This window comes from Pteropus vampyrus, unplaced genomic scaffold (genome assembly GCF_000151845.1).
Source record: "Pteropus vampyrus isolate Shadow unplaced genomic scaffold, Pvam_2.0 Scaffold134, whole genome shotgun sequence".
Classification (NCBI taxonomy): domain Eukaryota; kingdom Metazoa; phylum Chordata; class Mammalia; order Chiroptera; family Pteropodidae; genus Pteropus; species Pteropus vampyrus.
Genome location: NW_011888915.1, coordinates 1487633 through 1506892, shown reverse-complemented (window position 1 = coordinate 1506892; position 19260 = coordinate 1487633). Strand labels below are relative to the sequence as shown.

The following is a 19260-nucleotide window of genomic DNA, read 5'->3' as shown; positions in this document are numbered from 1 at the left end:
AATTAACACACACTCACTGCAAAATACTCAAACAGTTCAAAAATGAGAGGTTCAAAGTCCCTCTCAAGACCAAGCCTACTCTCAAAGGTTAAGCTAAAATAATAAAGACAAAAGTAATGATGGAAGATTAAAGGAGGGCAATGTAATCAAAATGAAAACACGAGAGGCTCAAACCTATAAAAGAGTGGTGTTGAGATGAAGTCAACAGTGATCTGAGAATTGCAGAAAATGCTGAAGACAAACAAAAGGGCTTTTATGTTATATTTAGACCAAAAAAGTGAACAAAAAAGTAAGAATATTAAACAGTGGATCTGTGAAGATCTGTAAAGGTAGGTGGTGCCAGGAAACAGCCTAAGTAAAAAACAAGTCATGACAAACCAACCATACTTTAATTGTCCTTGGGTCATTCATCTGATTATTTGATAAGTATATACTGAACACCTACTCTGTGCCAGACATTGCATAAAAGATACAAAAAAGGTGACAATGTTCTTGCCTTCTTGAAGATGATAATCCAGCAGGGGGACACATGTTAATCAAATAATCACACTAATCAATGTACAATTATAGGCTGAAACAAGGGCTTGAAAATCAAGAAGTAAGTCTCTCAAAACATCTTTGCAAAGAAATGGAGAAATGGAGTCCACAGACAGACTATAGGGGTCCATGAACTTGGATGGTAGTCAGAGAAAAACAAATAAAACCTTTCTTTACATTAGCTTCTAACTTAAATTTAGCATTTCCTTCAAATATAAACATGGGCACCAAATCACAGTAGTATCAAGGGTATCTGCGACTTGTCACCAATAGAAATCACAGATATTTCCACAGAACATTACCGCTGCTACAGGTCATGGCATTCACAAGAGTTATTAGACCTGCCTTTATATCTTGTTATTGAATGTGATAATAAAGAAGCATATATTTATTATATTACAAATGACTTTAATATATTGCTATTAAATGATATTTTTCCTTTGTAAACCATGTATTTTATTTTATGCATTATTCTGAGAAAGGATCTAAAGGCTTTACTTGATTCTCTGGCACAAAATATTAAGGATCATTCAGTTAAATACTGGTTCAAGTAGGTATATATGCATCTAAACGAACTATAAAATCAAGGAATTCAAATAACTTCAAATCTACCCACACAGTCTCAGGTAATAGAAGCAACCTAATTTTCTAAGAAAAACAACTTGTTATCCTCAACTCTTCCCTTTAGTTTAGACTCCAGTCATTCAACAAATATCTACTGAGTGCTTACTGTGTGCCAGCCACTGTGCTAGGCAATGGGGAAACAGCAGCAAACAAATGAAATTTCTAGTAATGTGGCCTGTTCTCATCTTGGTATCCTTGATGTCCATCAAAGTGATTGGAAGACAACCTATATATGTTTGCTAGATGCTGAAAGAACAATGTCTAAACCTGTGTAAGTGTCACTAGCATGTTATTAAATCAAAACATTCAAGCAAAAATCTTCTAGCTATCAAAATTTCCATTTCTTAGAAAAATTTCACCAACTCTCCAACATAAAACAATTTCACCTGACCTCTTTCTCCTTTCTTCTACCTTATAGCTCAGGTTGCTCAATTAAATAGTCTCTGATTTTCATAAGAGATTGTCCTTCTGAAGGACATCTAACTAAAGGGAACAAGGACAGAAGTGAATATTATTAAATTTCTTTTAAGACTTGAAAATATGGGTGATATAATTTTTTATGAATTATGCCTATATAAAAACACTCACGTGGCTCAAAGATGAAGCTTGCAACCAGCTTCTGGACCCAGTAAGAAAGAAAGAAGTACAAAAAAATAATAGAGTTAAAATCCAATTTTCCAGCAACTTGGGACTGACTAGGGGCTGGAATGGGAGTTGGGGAAATGGAAAGCAAATTAGGGACCTCACTTTCAGACTTTTCATCAGTTCACACTATGTTATATTACAAAGAGAGCTTTCACAAAATGGGCAGAACTATCATTCCAAATCATCATTCCACTCATAAAGGAGGAAGGCCTGCATTAACACACAAGAACTTAGCAATTTCACCCTATACCTTCTTAACCATCCATATGCCTTCGATCACTTATTTTACCAAGAAAAGAAAATGAAAGAATGAATGGTAGAGTGCTGAGTTTAGCATACAGCTGGGATTATGAATTGTCAGGCCTGGGCTGTGTGGCAGCAAAGGAGGCTAAAGATGATTTCCTGTTCCTCCATTCATAGCCTGGAAGTTTGGACTGAGTGCTAAACGAAGTCACATTTCCATACTCATGAAAGCAGTCCCTGCCCTGCATTCTGGTGAGCTTGAGCAAGGTAACTTTAAATAAACTCTGTGCTCAAATGAGCCAAGTAATTTAGCAATTAAGCTAGAAAACAAAATCCAAGTATCCCAACATCTGCCTCTCCTCTCCAAAAAGACAAAGATCTAACTTTTAATGATCATTTCCCTATATACAATCCTTGTGTTAAACACGATATGTATATGTTGATCCTTACCTAACAATCTTATATGAAGGTACTATTATCTCCATTTTGCAGGGAAAGAAACAGGCTCTAAGAGACTAGGTCATTTCTCAGTGTTTGAGAGCTATTATTGGTAAGTAAGGATTTAAACTCAAGCTGCCTGAGCCCACATTTTTAACCACCATGACATTCTGCTTCTGATCCTAGAAACTCATCTTAACAGCAACCAATCTTACTTTTTCTTTTAAATAAGAGCTTGCTCTTTCAGACATCAGGTGTAGGGCATAAAATGCAATGTAATTTGCCCATTATTCTGAGTTCTTGAAGAACTTGGAGGCTAGAGCTTGGGCATAGTAAAGAAAGGTGAGCAAAGGGCACACTTTGTCCAGTCTCAAAGTCTACAAGGACTAAAATAGATCATTTCTTTAAAATGGAGGTAGGAAGAAAGAAGTTACACTGTCTGTCCTCTTACTAGATGTGGTTTTTCCTTAGATTCCTCCTCTTTTCGCTTCTTCCACTGCAGTAACCACAACCGAGAAGCTCCATTTAAAAGTAAGGGGAGGTACCATTCAACTGTGGCTTACTGATAATTCAGCAGTATGTATATTGTAGTAAAAATACCACAGAGCTAGAAGCTAGGAGACCTGGATTATCTACCCCAAATCAATCTGACTGACTTTTTTATATAGCATTCCCTCTTATATAAATAAGGGTATGATACTGGCCTAGGTATGTGCTTCTTTCTGCTCCACGGCTAAGGAGGTTGAGCCATATGAAATCACCAGTGACTGGCCATTTTTGACCTACGAAGGTAGCAACTTCATAGTTTCAAATTAATATATGGATTTTCACACAATCTTTGATGCTACACCACGTGTTTCTTATCTTCCTAATTTAATTACACATCATTCTGGTATCTGCCAAACTTCTACCCTTCTCGCTGTCAAAAGAGTTTTCAAGAACTGGCCTAAAGTGGAGAAATATTTTACTAAAGAATCCTTGAGAAGTGATGAAGGACTAATACCTCTAAAATAATGAAGTAATAGCAGCAGTTCTAGACAGACACCATTAAACACAGCTAAGAACTAACTATATGAGAACAAAGTTTAAAGAGGCTGATCCAAGTTCTCAGGCTCCAAGTTACCCTATTAGTATCACTGACTTGGTGAGTCATCTTTCCATAGTGGAGAGAGAATAATAAATACTCCAGGTTGGGTGTGTATGAGTTGGCAATGATGGTGGGTTGATAGTGATTCTAATCTGCTTGCTTTTAGCAAACATGCTTAATAGCAACATGCAAAGAGAAAAGGAAAGATAACTTTAGTTATTAAGAACTGACAAAAGAAAATCTGCTGTCTCTAAAATTCTCTTAGCTATAGTATTTATGCACCTTGAACTAAGATTTCCATGTCAATTTAATATGGAAAGTTGTCTATTCCCAAGCCTTAGACAATGGCCACAGAAGATTAAAACAAAAACTTACATAGCTGCAGTGGTGATTCTACAGCTCTATTAAATCAATCCAGATTTAATAGAATGTGAAGAAAATATAGCAGAATTATTTCAAAACTTTATCTGACTAGGTAGCTTGTTGAGTTTTTGTAAATAGTTATAGACTCACATCTCTATGCTTTTATTTTCTTGCCCTATTGCATTGGCTAGGACTTCCAGAACTATGAGAAATAAGAGTCCTAAAAGCTTCCTTGTCTTGTTCTTATTCTGAGGGAAAAGCATTAATCTTTCTCCATTAAGTATGACTTTCATGGTAAACTTGCATAGTTTTCAATCTTGGCCAAGTAACAAAGAGCAAGCTCTTTAAATATAAAGTTTAATGTAATATCAATATCAGAGCTGAGAGAAACTGTATCATTTTTGCCCACCTAGTGTTTACCACCCTCTTCCTCATATGGCAATGTTTTGATTTTCCCTCAGGAGAAGACAACCTTCCCTACCACATATGCAGTTCTAGTGCAGTGGGTAAGTCAGGTCTGGTCAGTTCATCTATCCCATCCTCTGCTGGTCCAAGTATTTAATCCAATGGAATCCAAATATGAGACTTCTTTGGAATTATTACATAGAGCTCTCTTTCCACTAAACTTATAAATCAGAGGTAACAAACTATGGCCCATGACTGAAATCTGGCTTTCTACCTGTTTTTGTAAATAAAATTTTACTGAACCACAAGCACACCCATTCATTTGTCCATGGCTGCTTTTGAGTTACAACAGCAAAGCTAAGTAGCTACAAAAGCCTAAAATATTTACTATCTGGCCCTTACAGAAAAACTTTCCTGATCCTGTTCTTGATAATAAGATATAAGCCCTGGAACATTTAGGAAACATATCACCACTACACAGGAAAAAAACCTGTTGTAAATGAAGCCAACACAAAAGAAGAAACTAACTCCAAATATTATGGAAGTTTGAGGATTTGGATGGGCCAGAACTGTTATACCCCATATTATCCAGTTATATAAGCCAATTAATCCAGTTTTTTTCCCAGACAAGTTTGAATTGGGTTCTAACACTTGAATTCAGAATCGAAACACAGATAACATCCACAATGCTTATTGTAGGAACACAGCTCCAATTTCTTCCTTCATTATCTGTCCATCAATACCATCAAGAAATTCTACATTTCTCCAGACTAGAATGTCACTGAGTGCTAAAAACTATATTTTATGTAACAGATAGCTAAAACATCGTAAAATCAACTGATGTGGGGTTCACTGCAGTGTTTTTTTTTAACCAAACATCCTGAGGCATTATTGCATAGTGAAAAAACAAAAAGGATGGAAACTAAAATTATACCCCAAAGAAACCCAACATTGAGTAATCAATCACAGATCAATTGGGGTATAAGTATAAAAACGAAAATAGGTATCACCACTAACATCTCCCTGAAACAAGAGAAATACTCTAAAACCAGCAGAAAAAAAGATGTCTGCTCCCTTACCAATGCCAAAATTCCCAAGGGGACAGATTTAACTAATTAGGGAGATGGTAATTAAAACTGGAGCTGCTAATTGTCTACTGGGTATATATTACCAGTAATGTTCCCTACAGGCTCTCGGCAATGGGAGACAAAATTAAGCCCAATATTTCTGCCAATTACACAACCATCATTTGTCTGTATTTATCTCTCTTTTTAGGAAACTAGAAAGCCCATTGAGGTGTGGTTTTCATTGCAAGCTAGATGCGCCTATGAGAAAAATAATTTTATATTATGTTTAGAAACAGAATTATTTGGTATGTAAACTTGTTTTAATATGTATATTCTGGACCAAGGAGATGTTTCTTTCAACAGCATCCTTTCCATATGTAGAGTCCAGATGTTAATCTATGAGAAAACTGAAGTGGTTAGTAAGAAGACCAATTTTATACAGACAGAGAATATCAAGTGGTGAAAAAGAGGAAGAAAGAGATGCTTAAAATGGAATTGGTGAAGCAATTTTATAACTTCAGCTTATTAGAAAAACAAAAAAACAAAAAAACTCCAATAAACAAAACCTACCAATTGTAGTGGGTTTTTTATCCATACCAAGAAGAGTATGACCAGAGAGGATTTTTCTTCCTGGGCATTTCCTCCCCTATGAATTGAAGAATTACTCAACAGAATCAAATAAAGTATTGTAAAAATGAACTGAGGATTCTTAGAAGGGAATTTGATGTTTTATCTCTATTAAAGTTGAAAACCAAATATGTCTAGGGCTAGAAATGGGTTCAAATTATAGCTTTGCCACTGTGGTGGATACTGTGAACCACCCCACAGTATTCTTCCTCTTCTTTCCTGAAGCAATAAGATGCCCCGGGTACTGGCTGGGCCAAAGGCTGCCTATACACAACCTAGATTTTTCCATCCTCCTTTGCAGACAGATATGGCCATATAATTATGTTTGGGCCAGTGGAAATGATGAGCGCACGTTCTGGGTCCTGGGTGTTTTCATCTCCATTATCTGGCTGGAAAACGACAATGACTGGAACAACCTGGGAAGACACAGGCTGAGGATGGTACCTGGCATGAACTGCTTACTTCTGGGCTCTGAGGGTGAAATGAACTTCTATCTTATTTAAGCCACTGTACTTTGAAGTCTCTTTGTTATAGCAATCCAGCCTGTACCCTACTGATATATGCTACTTACTATCTGTGCAACTTGGGGCAAGTTATTTAACCTCTCTAAGCCCTCGGTTTCCTCATCTGTGAAATAGAATCACAACATTTATTTTATAAGGTACTAAGAGGAATAAATGTTTTAAGAGGTGTAATGTGCCAAATCTGTGCCTTACACACACAGAAAAAACTGCTCAACTAACGGTAGATGATAACAGCAAAGATGAAGGAGAACTTGGGAAGCTGCTTTCAAAGGCCTCTGACATCAAGCAGCTATTATATCCACAAAGCCCCAAAGGTAGAAATGTGTATCTGCTTTTGAGAGAGTTTCTATCAGTAACAACACATTCAGGGAAAATCAGAGGTATCTTATATAGCCCAGGAGATGAATTCAGATTAAACAATGTTTAATTAGAGTTTAGGTGCCAAAATCTTTAACTAGTTCTTTAATTTGTGTTCTATATTATTAAATATCATACAAACACTGTTTATGCTTAGTTGATTGAACTGAGTTCCACATTTGTAAACAAAATAGCTGAGTAAAAAAGTACATTAATCAATACAAATCACCTAAACAGGGTAGGCTGACAAAAAGACACACAAATGAATTGGAATCATCTACACTGGACACCCAGCTTGACGCAAAGAATTCTACAGTTAATGGAGGCCATGGCCTAATGTCCCTTGTACACATTTCCCCCTCTGATAGTCCCTTTTGCAAGTGATAATTATTGACCCTCTGCCACTGTGGATTCTTTTTATCTCTTACTGGTGAGACATGGTTAGATTGTTCTCTTAGGATTTCTGTAACCTTGAGATTTGTTAAACACTGGAGTGGATACTCTTGGCACCGAGATAAGACAACTACTCTGACTCTTGGGTCTTCTGCAGGGCTAAGTAGGTTTTACGTGTCACAAGATACAAAACAATCACAAGATTACATCACCCAGTGGAGACCAGCATCTCTGAAATGGGAGCATGGATCACATTACCAGCTTAACCCCTTCCACTGACCCTGATAATCGCACAGCATATAATGGGATGTGGGCTACTATATTAAGGGGAGGCTGAACCAGAAGGCCGTGAGAAAAGATACCACATAATCTGAATACACTTTTATGATCATTTATCCCATTAAAATGGGACTGAGATAATGCTTTGTGGAGGCATCAATAAATATACAGTAAACCAGACTGGACTCCGCCTCCTATAAGAGACTTAGGGGAGCTATAATTGCCTCTGCGAAGGGGAAGTTCTGGTGTAGTATCATGCAGAACCCATGCTTTAGGCAAAGAGGCTGAAGCTCAAGGACTGCTCCCACACAGAAGATCAACATCTACAAATATCAGCCCAGGAATAAAAAAAAAAATTCCCTCTGCTACACTGATCTTGAGACCCCAAGCTTTGGAGCACCAGCAACGATCACCACACCCGGGAAGCAACGAACAACTCAGGACTTTTATTCTTGCTCTACTTCCCAGAATTGCACTTACAGGTTCCCGGCCATCCATGGCTTCCATCCAGAGCCTCCGGTCCTCTTCTGACAGTGCCTGCATGGTGATAACCCCTGGCCTGTGGAGAAAGGAGGACATGCATATGAACCCAGTGACAAAGGTACAGAGATCCTGATGAAGGTGACCCTTAAAGAAACACTCACGCCATAAAATGAGCATCACTAAGGCTAACAACATAAAGAAAGTATAATACCTTTTGGCTTTTCTGAGCCACCTTCCAATCTCAAAAAGCAAAGCCAGCACCCCAAATCCTTTTAAATAAGCCCATGTGTCCCAGGGAGGTACGAAGAAACAGAATATATGACTCTACTTACAGGTAAGGGACACAGATGAGTAAAGTTTGTTCCTTGAGATCTTATTCATTCTTGTTCTCCAAAATGCTTAACAGAGTGCTTTACTCATAGAAGGAGAGCAATAAATTTGTATTGAAGTGAATGAAATTATTGGACTTAAGATAAAAAGAGGGGGAAATACCAAGCTGGAGGGATCCTGGTCTCCTAATATCTAGTCTAATGCTTCTAAACTGCTTTTGACTTGGAGAAGTTTTATGAAGTTAATCGGCTTTGTAATTATGATTAAATGTATAGTATTTTTTAAGTGAATACTTGCCATGTCAGGTGCTAAGTTGTTTAAATGCATGCATTAGCTCTTTCAGCTTCATTGAAATTGGCTTGCTCTTTCAAACTAAACTCAATCCCTCCAGAAAGAATGCATATAATATCAAGTGGTATTTGTTGAGTTCCCATTACAGATGGCTCTCCATGAGAAGAGACTTGTGCCATCAAAACTAACCTGGGAGAAATCTGTGCTCATTAAAGCATTCCTCTATTTAGGGGCCACTGATGGACCCCAGAGAGTCCATAAACCACTTTCCTTCTTCTAAATGTGTAAGTATTTTTCTGTAGAAACAATTCAAACTATAAGATCAAAGAAGACTGTAACTCAAAAAGTTAAGAATTGCTGATGTAAACCCTCATCTTTAAAATTTGAGAAAGCCTAAAAGGGATGAAGAGATCTCCTATATGGGAAATAAGTTTTACTATCACCTGAGTCCACAGAACTGCTAATGATCACAGAGCAGCACGGTAGTGAAACACACAGGCTGACCATGCCCTGAGCACCGCCAGCCTGGGCCCCACAAGCACTGAAGCCCGTTCATCTGACCCATCTATAATCACTGCTCCTGGCTTATTTCCATAGTTCCAACAAATATGCTAGACCTATTTATGTTGAACATACTTTAAATATCATTTTTGCTTCTTTTCACTGATCATCCCTCAACATTCCCTTAAAAAAAAAAAAGGTTTCACAGATGTAAGCATTTAAGTACAGAAAGGATGACAATTTAACGGGCGCTGGGGGTGAGGGTGTGAATGTGTGAGGTTGTGAATAAGTGTGGTGGGGGGTAGTGGTGAGGGTGAGGGTATAAGTGGGTGGGTGAGAAGGTGTGTTGAGCATAAAAGGCAGATGATAGGACAGACATTCATTCCTAAGAAGGTGGTCATTCCTGTGGAGGCCACATCTGGCACTGACACTGTAGCATAAACATGACACAGAAGACACAATAACTTCTCTCTACACCAGCAGCTGCCTGGGCTCTCCCTCCTCTTCTCAGAAACTCTCATTCTCAGATCCAGGTGACCATTTCCCACCATCAGTCCATTCAGTGTGCCAGACCCACTGGTGTCTGCAGAGTGCTGGCAGCCAACACTGCACAAAGATGACCCTGTAGTTTGGGGACATAGTGGATTGTTTCTACCCTTCCACCTTTCAAAGAGCTGAACACAAAGCATTAAGATTTTGAAATTAAAAGTCTACAAAGCTACTGTCCACTGTAGAACCCTGAAGTCTCTGGACATGATCTCTGAGTGTTTCTTAAAGTATTGTGCCTGGACCACAGGCTTCAGAATCAGGCATTCCCTTCAAAAGGAGATTCCCAGCCCAACCCCACTTTACTTTACTGAATCTGAACTTCTGAGCTAGGCCTGGGAACTTGGATTTTAACCAACTATCCTGATGTACAGTTAGGTCTGAGGCTTACCGCCCTAGAGAGCAAAGACTCCCTCCTCTCTACACTGGGGTCAAGTAGTCAACATGTTTCCAGGTCATTTCTTGCTAGGTGCTCATCATCAAACTGTGAGACCACAATAGTTGCCTAGCATACCAAGTTCGCAGGGACCTCGCAGATGTCACATCAACTTCATGGCACACAGTAAAAAATTTTTACCCAGGGCCACAGAGAGGAAGTTCACACAAACTCAGAGGCTGTGAAGAGTAAGCCACTTGGCCTTAGTAACCAGGAAAGTCAACAGGATTTGTTTTCATTTCAAGAAGAAATATCAAAATACAAGTTATTTTCCACATGTGGTTTTGTTCCCTTTTTGTTTGGGGAGGAGTAGTGGAGAAATGAATAAAGTGGATTTAACATACTCATTTCTAATCCTATCATCCCAAGTTCAGATAATTTTCTCTCGGACTTGTGTAGGTACATCTGGATCATAGTGCTTCCTAGGCAGCTAGAAAACAGTCCTTCAGGCTCCAAGTTTCTTTTCCTTCATTACAATTCAAATCACTACTATGTAAATCTCTTATGTGTGGATTTCTTAGAACCAAGGAAAATGAGTCAACTTTATTTTGGAATAAAGCAACAACTTTCTTTCTACATTTACCCTCCCTATGCCCCTACTAGCCACCGTCCCTCAGAACAAAATAAAAGGAGCAAAATTCTTAACTACACTACACTTGACTACAATGATTCTACTACTGGGTAAGAGAGCTCACTTTCATATGGGGCATCAATTTAGTTCATGTTTGGAATGTATCTGGCTTTTCATAACGAAAGTGGAAAGAGAGAGAAAGAAAGAGAATGCACAACGTTGGGAGGTGGAATGAGGAAGGGAAAATATAACACAACGAAAGAGAAATGGAATCAGTGATCACAGCTCTGTGGAATTCCAAAAAGAACTGGGATCCTTTCAAACACCATAATAAAATAAGAAGTACAGTAGTAACCCAGCACTATGTGCCAGATGCCCTGCTAAGCACTACATGTAAATTAATTCATTTAATCTTCACAATGACATCATGAGATTGATATACTCTCATGATTCCATTTGGTAGATGAGAAAACTAAGGCTCGAATAGGTTAAGTACCTAGTCCACAGTCACAGAGCCAGGATCTGAACTCAGCAATCTAATGCTTCACTCTTGCACATAAGGCCATGGCAAATGTGAAGGTGCCACAGTCCCCAGAGAGCTAATGTTGACCATCGAAGTCCTCTGCCATCAAAATGGACTAGGTCCTGCTGCAAGTACTTCAGTGAGCTGAACAGAATCAAACAAGATCAAATGATAGAGGACTCTATAAAATACAAAGTGCTTCATAAACATGAGGGCTCAGGACAGCACTCTAGGTCAATCAAAAATGAGAATCTAATAGTGTCCAGTTTCACTGTGGCTTACTTTCTATAGCAGTGGCTCTCCACTTTTGTTTCTGCCTCAAAATACCCAAGAGATGAAAAGGCAATGAGTTTAAACACACACACACACACACACACACACACACACACACACACACAAGAAGCACTGTTCATAAAGAAAAAATATGGCTAAATGGGACTTCGCCAAAATGAAGAACTTCCATTCATCGAAAGATATCAATAAAAGAGTGAAAAGGCAAACTACAGAACAAGAGAAAATATTTGCAATTTATATCACCAAAGAGACTTGTATCTAAAATGTGTAAAAACGTCAACAAATAAGAAAAAAAATGAACAGCCAAATTAATAAAATGGATAAAAGACTTGAATAGGCACTTCGTAAAAAAAACGACAAACAAATGGCCAAAAAGCATAAGAAAAAGGGCCCGATATTGCATCAGGGAAATGCAATGAAAACCAAAACAAAATATAAGAAACACCCTTTCTAATGGAGCACATTCAAGACCACCAAGGCCTGACAAGAATGTAGAGCCACTGGAACTCTCAGACATTCTGCTGGAAGAATAAATTGATAAAACCACTTGGCAATATCTACTAAAACTAAACCTAGCAATGCTAGGTCATCCTATGATGTAGCAATTCTACCTCTAGATATATACCCAAGAGAAATGAGTGTATATGTCCACCAAAAGACATATATAATAAAATAATAAAAACTCAAATATCCATCAATAAAAGAATAAATTATTGTACATTTAAACAATGGAACATCACACAACAATAAAAAAGAACCAACTACTGTTACATGCAACAACACAAATCAATCTCATAGACACAATAATAAGGGAGAAGAAGCTAGACACAAAAGACTACAAATGGTATGTCCATTTATATGATGTTCTAACACTGGCAAAAGTCTTCTACAGTGACAGACATCAGAAGAGTGATTGTCTTGGGTGAGGGGTATGGTCAATGAAGGGAGTATGGGCAAAAGGAAACCTTCTGGGTGACAGAAACTTGACCTAGGTAATTGCACAGGTAAGAGTGTGTGTGTGAAGTCATTAGGATATAGACTTAAGATGACTTGGGCATCTTACTGTGATTACACCTCAATAGAAAAAAATGTTTTTAAATAACTCAGGCTCACATCCTGATTCTAGGGCTTCCTCGCTGTGTAAGCTTAGTAGACAAGTAACTAAACTATATTATTCTCCTTGAAAATGCAGATAATAAGTATACCGCCCTCCTGGGGTTATTATGAATGTTAAATAAGAGAAGTGTATGGCATTTCAAAGTGTCAGACATACAGCTGATACTCCCCAAATTAGTTATCACAGGGGCAAATGGGGCAGAAAGAAGGGAGGAAGACAGGATAGCAAGTGTGGGGTAGGATCAAAATTATGGGGGAAAAGGGTAGGTATGTATAGTTTACAAAGAAAAAGAAATGAGCACAGGTACTTCTGATGAATGTGACTACACCCCTAAAAAGCTCACACAGAGCACTGAAAATCACACCCCTACCACAAAGCAAGCCAGGTTAAGGCTGAAGTGACACATAGGCTCTGACATCATGACCATTTCCTTTTACCTCCTGACTGAGCATCAAAGTGGGCTACTTCCTCCTTTTGGAATTAATGCCTGATAATGACAAAGAAAGGGTCTTCAGCAAATTCTAGAAAATCTAGCAAGGAGCTCCCTCTACCCACCAGATGAGAGATGGAACAAATGACTTACAATCCTTTCTAGAGCTTCATCCTAAGATTCCACTTAAAATAAGCACCTCCTTTTCACTCTGAGTAAGTCTTTAGTTAGTGCTATATCTGGATCAGCTTGAGAATCATGAACAAGGATCTGCAATTTTCTCTAAGCTGGCACCCCGCCTCTCACACCAGAGGGCGATGCAGAAAATAGTTATTCATCTATCACAGGCAAACTGCTACCCACCACCACATCTCCTCCAACTCTGGCATCCATGAAGAGTCCACAGAAAGCCATACATTGTTTAGCAACACATCCAGGATCTGGGACCACTGATGTCAGCTCAGAGCCTTCTCACTAGCCAAGAGCAAGCAGAATCACAACCAGACCTGATTCTAAGGTTACTTGACAGCTTTCCTCCTCTAATCTTATTCCTGAATCTGAGTCAACAATAGTGATCTCAGTGGCTTGGCAATTTACCCACTTCCTATTGGACAGGGAAATGCTATTGCTAACTCCACCCCACTGAAACAAACACACTCAGAATCCAACAGTACTATTCTTTCTAAATCAACCTCCAAAGATCTAAGGTTTATTCATTCATAAGATTATAAATCTTCTGTTGGCAAGAGTACATTTCTGAGCTTCCATCCATACTACAGGACACTGAAGGGTCAAGTTCAGAGTAAAAGGATTATGGCATCCACAGAAACACACGTTCTCATAGCTTGTGTTTGAAACCTGACTCACTATGTTTATATAGGAAGACAGAGGGAAATGATGAAAGCTTGGAGAATGGGCTGCCATCCACAGATGAAAAGAGCTGTGCAAGTGCCAGGGAGAGGAAGTGGTCCTTTGCTTCTAAAGTGCTCCTGAGAAAACTGATTCCTGACAGGTTCTGGATGGTATAAAGGTTCAAGGTTCAATATATCTTCATTTGCACCAAGATAGGTCCAAAGTCAGGCAAAATAATCTGGAGAATACATCTCTCCCAAGTCCGTCAAAGAGATTACATACTCAAATGTCTTTAGAGACCAGGCGAGCAAGCAAAATGAGTGAAAGTGGGTAAGAAGTTCTTTACTGTCCCGAGGAAAATAGGCTTGGTCTCATTTTCCTTAAAACATGCAGGCCTTTGTTTTTTCATTTGCACCTTTACTTTTTGATAGAGACATAGGAACAAAGGAATATTTCTCCTCTATGGAAGAAACAACATTGTAAGTGCAAGGTAAAGTGAAAGCTGTCACCTGTGATCATGATGGGAAACAACAGGGCATGGTGGCAATTGAGGCAAAGTAAAAAGGCCATGCCCCACGTAAAGGAGGCATCCACCATTCAGCTCTACAAATAGCTGGCACATGGGGAAGCAACATTAGCATTTATAAATTTTTCCAATTTTCAGATATGCCTCAAACACTACTTAAGCCAAACCAAACGTGTCTGTGGACCACCCATTTGCCACTTTTGGCATTCATGTCTGTCTTCCTCTGCCTCTCTATCTGAGCTCCACTAAAGATTATCATGGCATGTTATAATGTCATCTCATATACTAGGACCAACAATGATATATGTGTGTCTTATCAATTAACCTCAAAGTCAAACACAGCAGAGCACCTCCAGTTCATCAACAAAAGAGAGACATGGGCTACTCTCCCATTTTTCTCAATACTCAGGATCCAGTGCCATCAGTGGGGGACAACATTAATCTACTACTTGGAGATAGAAAGTTATGAATCTGTATAAACTATGCAAGCTTTGAAATAATGAACCATTGAAGGTCTTTGTGCATTACAGATCCTCATGCATGAGAAGAATACATAATATGCCATGAGAACCTGGGTGGGGTATAGGTAAGAGAGAAAGTGAGAGAGGAAATAGAAGTTGCAAACTCACGGCCCACAAACTGTGGCTAAGATTTGTTGAGTATTTATTATGAGTCAAGCACTGTGCTAAGGATTTTACTTGCATTATCATTTATTCCTCATAATAACTTTATGAAGTAGGTACTGTCATTACACCTCTTTAAAAAATCGATATTCGGAAATTAGTTGAACAATATCACACTGCTAGTAATTGGCAAAGCTTCAACCTGAACTTAGTTGGACTGACTGTAAAAGCAAAGCCCATACCTTAACCACAATGCTGCACTGCCCCCATGTGCATGCAGCATAAGTATATGTCCTGAGATCAGGGACGCCAGCTCCTCAGAAGGAAGGAGAAAGGAAGGGGTGAGAGGAGGCGCTTCTCTGCTATGTCCCTCCTTCTCCTCTGTCTCTCTCTCTCTTTCTTACACACTCACTGGCTGGCTCACTCACTCACTCACACACACACACACACACACGCATCCTTAGAAGTTTTTAGACGCAGGCTTCTAATCAATTATTTAGAAAAGATCTGACTCTAATGAATAAATGTGTCATTATGATCTACAGAACTGACCTCTTGGGAGGAAAGGTCCTAAAATAATTAAGACCACAGCAATAATAATGACCTATAGAGTAAATATTGCCAATCATATCAGATAATATCCCACATTTTTATTTTAAATGAGATTGAAGTCACAAGACATCGAGAAGCCCAGACAAAGAAATCTTTGGCACATTAAGTTGCATAGTTCTTAAATGTAACAGACAGTGAGTGCCTATTACATGCCAATTATAATGCTATGGGGACATAGGAGTTAGCAAATTTTAACACACTACATCAGGAGAAAACAATATTAATTGCTGGGATAAGTAAGACTCAGGAAGAATGCAAAACTTATTACTATCGTTGAAAACACATTATGAAAAAATATTCTAAGTCAAGAAATCTTCTAGTTCATTGATGAAATTTTTTCCATTATTACTATTCTAGCACATGATGAATCGAAATACGTAGATGGAATTTAGTGGTTGAATTCTCTCCTCTCTTCAGATTTACATAATAAAAAAATTTTGATTTAGATTTTTTAAATAATATTTTCTATTTAGAAACTGGCAAATAAACTGGTATACTCAATCAACAAAACTCCAAATTTCACTATGTAGACTAAAAAAATAGAACCAATTTTGCCTTATTTCTCACAACAGCCCATTAACTACTACATCCCATTCTTACTTAAACTAGAATCAAACAGCGAATACTTTCTAATTAAAAAAAAACTCAGACATGGATTATAGACTAGTGGTTACCAGAGGATTATAGATTAGTAATTATTAGTGGGGTAGGGGAGGAGGGGAGAGGTAGATGGGGTCAAGGGGGTCAAACATAAGGGTGTAGGGGGAGGGCGAACTGGGTAAAGGAGATCAAATATATGGTGGCTGAAGGAAACTGGACTTTGGGTGGTGAACACAAAATAGAATATACAGATGTCAAAGGATAATGTACACCTGAAAATTATATAATTGTATTAACTGATGTTACCTCATTGAACAATTTAAAAAAAAAAACTCAATGACAAGTTCAAACTATATGAATTCTAAAGATTTCAAGAACTTCTCAACTAGCTTCTTTTACAGAAAGGCCAAAAAGCAATCCAGAAAGTATGCTATTTCCCCCTGCTCTAGCCCCACCCAAGTTATGGAAGTCAGAGCAGTTATAACACCCTCTGAGGAAGGAAAAAGCCATTTCCTCCCCCAAATGTCAAAGGCATTGAGACAAGTGCTCTAATCCCACCAGCAGGAAGGCAAAATCAAATATTATTTCAAACAAGGGGTGAGAAGGGGAGGAAAGGGGAAGTTTGAAACCAGGAAAAATGGATTCATCTGTTGCAAAAGATAAAGGCGCATCGCACCAAGAGGACAAGTAGGACCTCCTGGTTCTCAGCACAGTAGCAGGACAGCTGAAATCACCCAGCTGTTTCCTTCACCATCCTCAAATAAGCCATCCCCGAAGCAAAGAGCCTGACACTTCAATTCAGAAAGAAAGGTAAAATGTAATGTTTACACAGAGGCTAGATTAACTGTGCACGCTTACTTTTGTAGGAAAGTAGGTATGAAATGATCCATCATAAAAGGGTGGGAGGAAGGAATTTCTAAAGAATGAGTCATTTAGAATACTTTTCCCTTGAAAAGTATTATTTCAATACAGTAATATTCATATGACTATTTCTTCTACAGAAATCTTCTACACACACACACACACGCACGCATGCACAGACCACTGACTCCTGTCAATGTATAAAGGACAGCTTTCAACAGGACCTCTTAGTAGCTACCAACACATACACAAAACTGCCATCTAGAGGCTGAACACTGAAACAAAGTCTGTTATATAAGATGATTTTTTTGGAAAACCCATACAATCTTACACTCACACAATCTCACAAAGACACACAAATATATGCATACTCACACACCACATACCAAACTAGAGGAAATAGTATTATTTAAACTTAAAATTAGTATAGTTTCATTTTGTTATCATAAATAGGAAGGAGGAGCATAAAATGTTACTTTGCACAGGAAATACATATACACACACACATATATATGTGTGTATATATGTATATTAGGTTATAACATACATAGATTAAAAATGGGACCTTCCCTTATCAGCTCTTTATAGGTAACTCAAAAATTCATGATGATATAGGAAAAGGAACATGATCAAGATAGAAAAAACCAGCCCAAAGAAACACCCACCAAAGCTAAGGTTCACCATAAGAACAATGAAGTCCCAGGTAGAGAAAAAAGTGTTTAAAGGTACAACCTTTTCTGACAGAAGACTGTATCAAGGAGAAATATTAACACGTTCCATCTTAAAACAATTCTGCCAGGTAGGTATGATGAGCCCCACCTTAGAGATATGGTTAAACCACCTTCCCAGACTCACACTGCTAGTAAGGGGCAGATCCCAAATTCAAACTTAGGGCCGCCTCAATCTTTTATCTGCATCATGCAGCCTGCTATAAAAACGTACTTGAAATAAAAATGCTGACATATTAGAGTGTTTGGACAGATTTTTTCAGACCTTCCATTAATCTTTTTAGCCCTACATTACCCAACCTTCAATTTTCCTGGGGGTGGGTGTGTTGTCCTGCACATACAGAAATGCAGATCATGTGTGTACTTGCTGAAGTTTTCGTTTAAATAGAAACTAATATGATTAAGCTGCTGTAGTCTCTTACATAATAGTTCATTCTAGTCCCAAAGGAATAAATAAAATGTAACTCAAAAATTGCATTACCATAAAAAACAAAAGTGAACAGCCACACACATGCAATACTGTATTAAAAGCTGTATAAAATGATGTTATTCTATATCCTGAAGCAAATTACCTGAGACAGATATTTATAATTGAACAGAGGTATATAAAACATGCCTAATTAAACAATCAGCCAAACAGCAAAGGAAAAGCTCATATGCTATACAAATACACAGTACATGGTGGGACAAACCAGGACAGAATTGGCAGTGGGTATGACATGCCAAGTTGGGACTGGTCTAGAGGAAAGCTGTCTCTCTTTACCTATTTGTGGAAAGTTTGCAGAAAGAGTATTTCAAATTTGGTTTGAAAGAGAAATCAGATGATGACTTTTAAGAAGGAAAGTCCAATAGATACATAGTGCTTCACTGAACTTTATATCTCCACTCTCAATCTCACACAATCTCACAAAGACACACAAATAAGTGCATGCTCACACACCACATACCAAACTAGAGGAAATAGCATTATTTTAACTTAAAATTAGTATGTTTTCATTTTATCATAAATAGGAGGAGCATAAAATCTTACCTTGGATAGAAAACATATATATAAACATACACATATGTATGCATATATATGTGAATATATACATAACAGTATAGTCTCTGGCATGTAGTTATGCTTAATAAATGAAGGAGGGAGGGAAGAGGAGAGGGGATGAAGTCACGGTATTCCAGTCATACCATCATTCTCTGTAGGAATGGAAGGATTAAGTCCTTCTATTTGTTACATCTTCCCCCACAGCTTTCTGGTCTTCCAAGTTTGCTGGAACACACAACATTACGGTATTTATGCCTTTAACATGTGTTCATGTGTGCATTCTACACTCAAAGGGAAGCTCTGTG

General features: G+C 38.2%; 1 protein-coding gene across 2 annotated transcripts in view; it reads right to left on the bottom strand.

Annotated features, from left to right (window-relative positions):
• Positions 1-19260, bottom strand: part of ARHGAP26 (Rho GTPase activating protein 26) — a 399050-nt gene that overhangs the window by 240580 nt on the left and 139210 nt on the right. For both annotated transcript variants that reach the window (XM_011367454.2, XM_011367455.2), the window contains exon 11: positions 8070-8148. In XM_011367454.2, coding sequence (XP_011365756.1) covers positions 8070-8148 — 79 coding nt within the window. The remainder of the gene's footprint in view (positions 1-8069; positions 8149-19260) is intronic.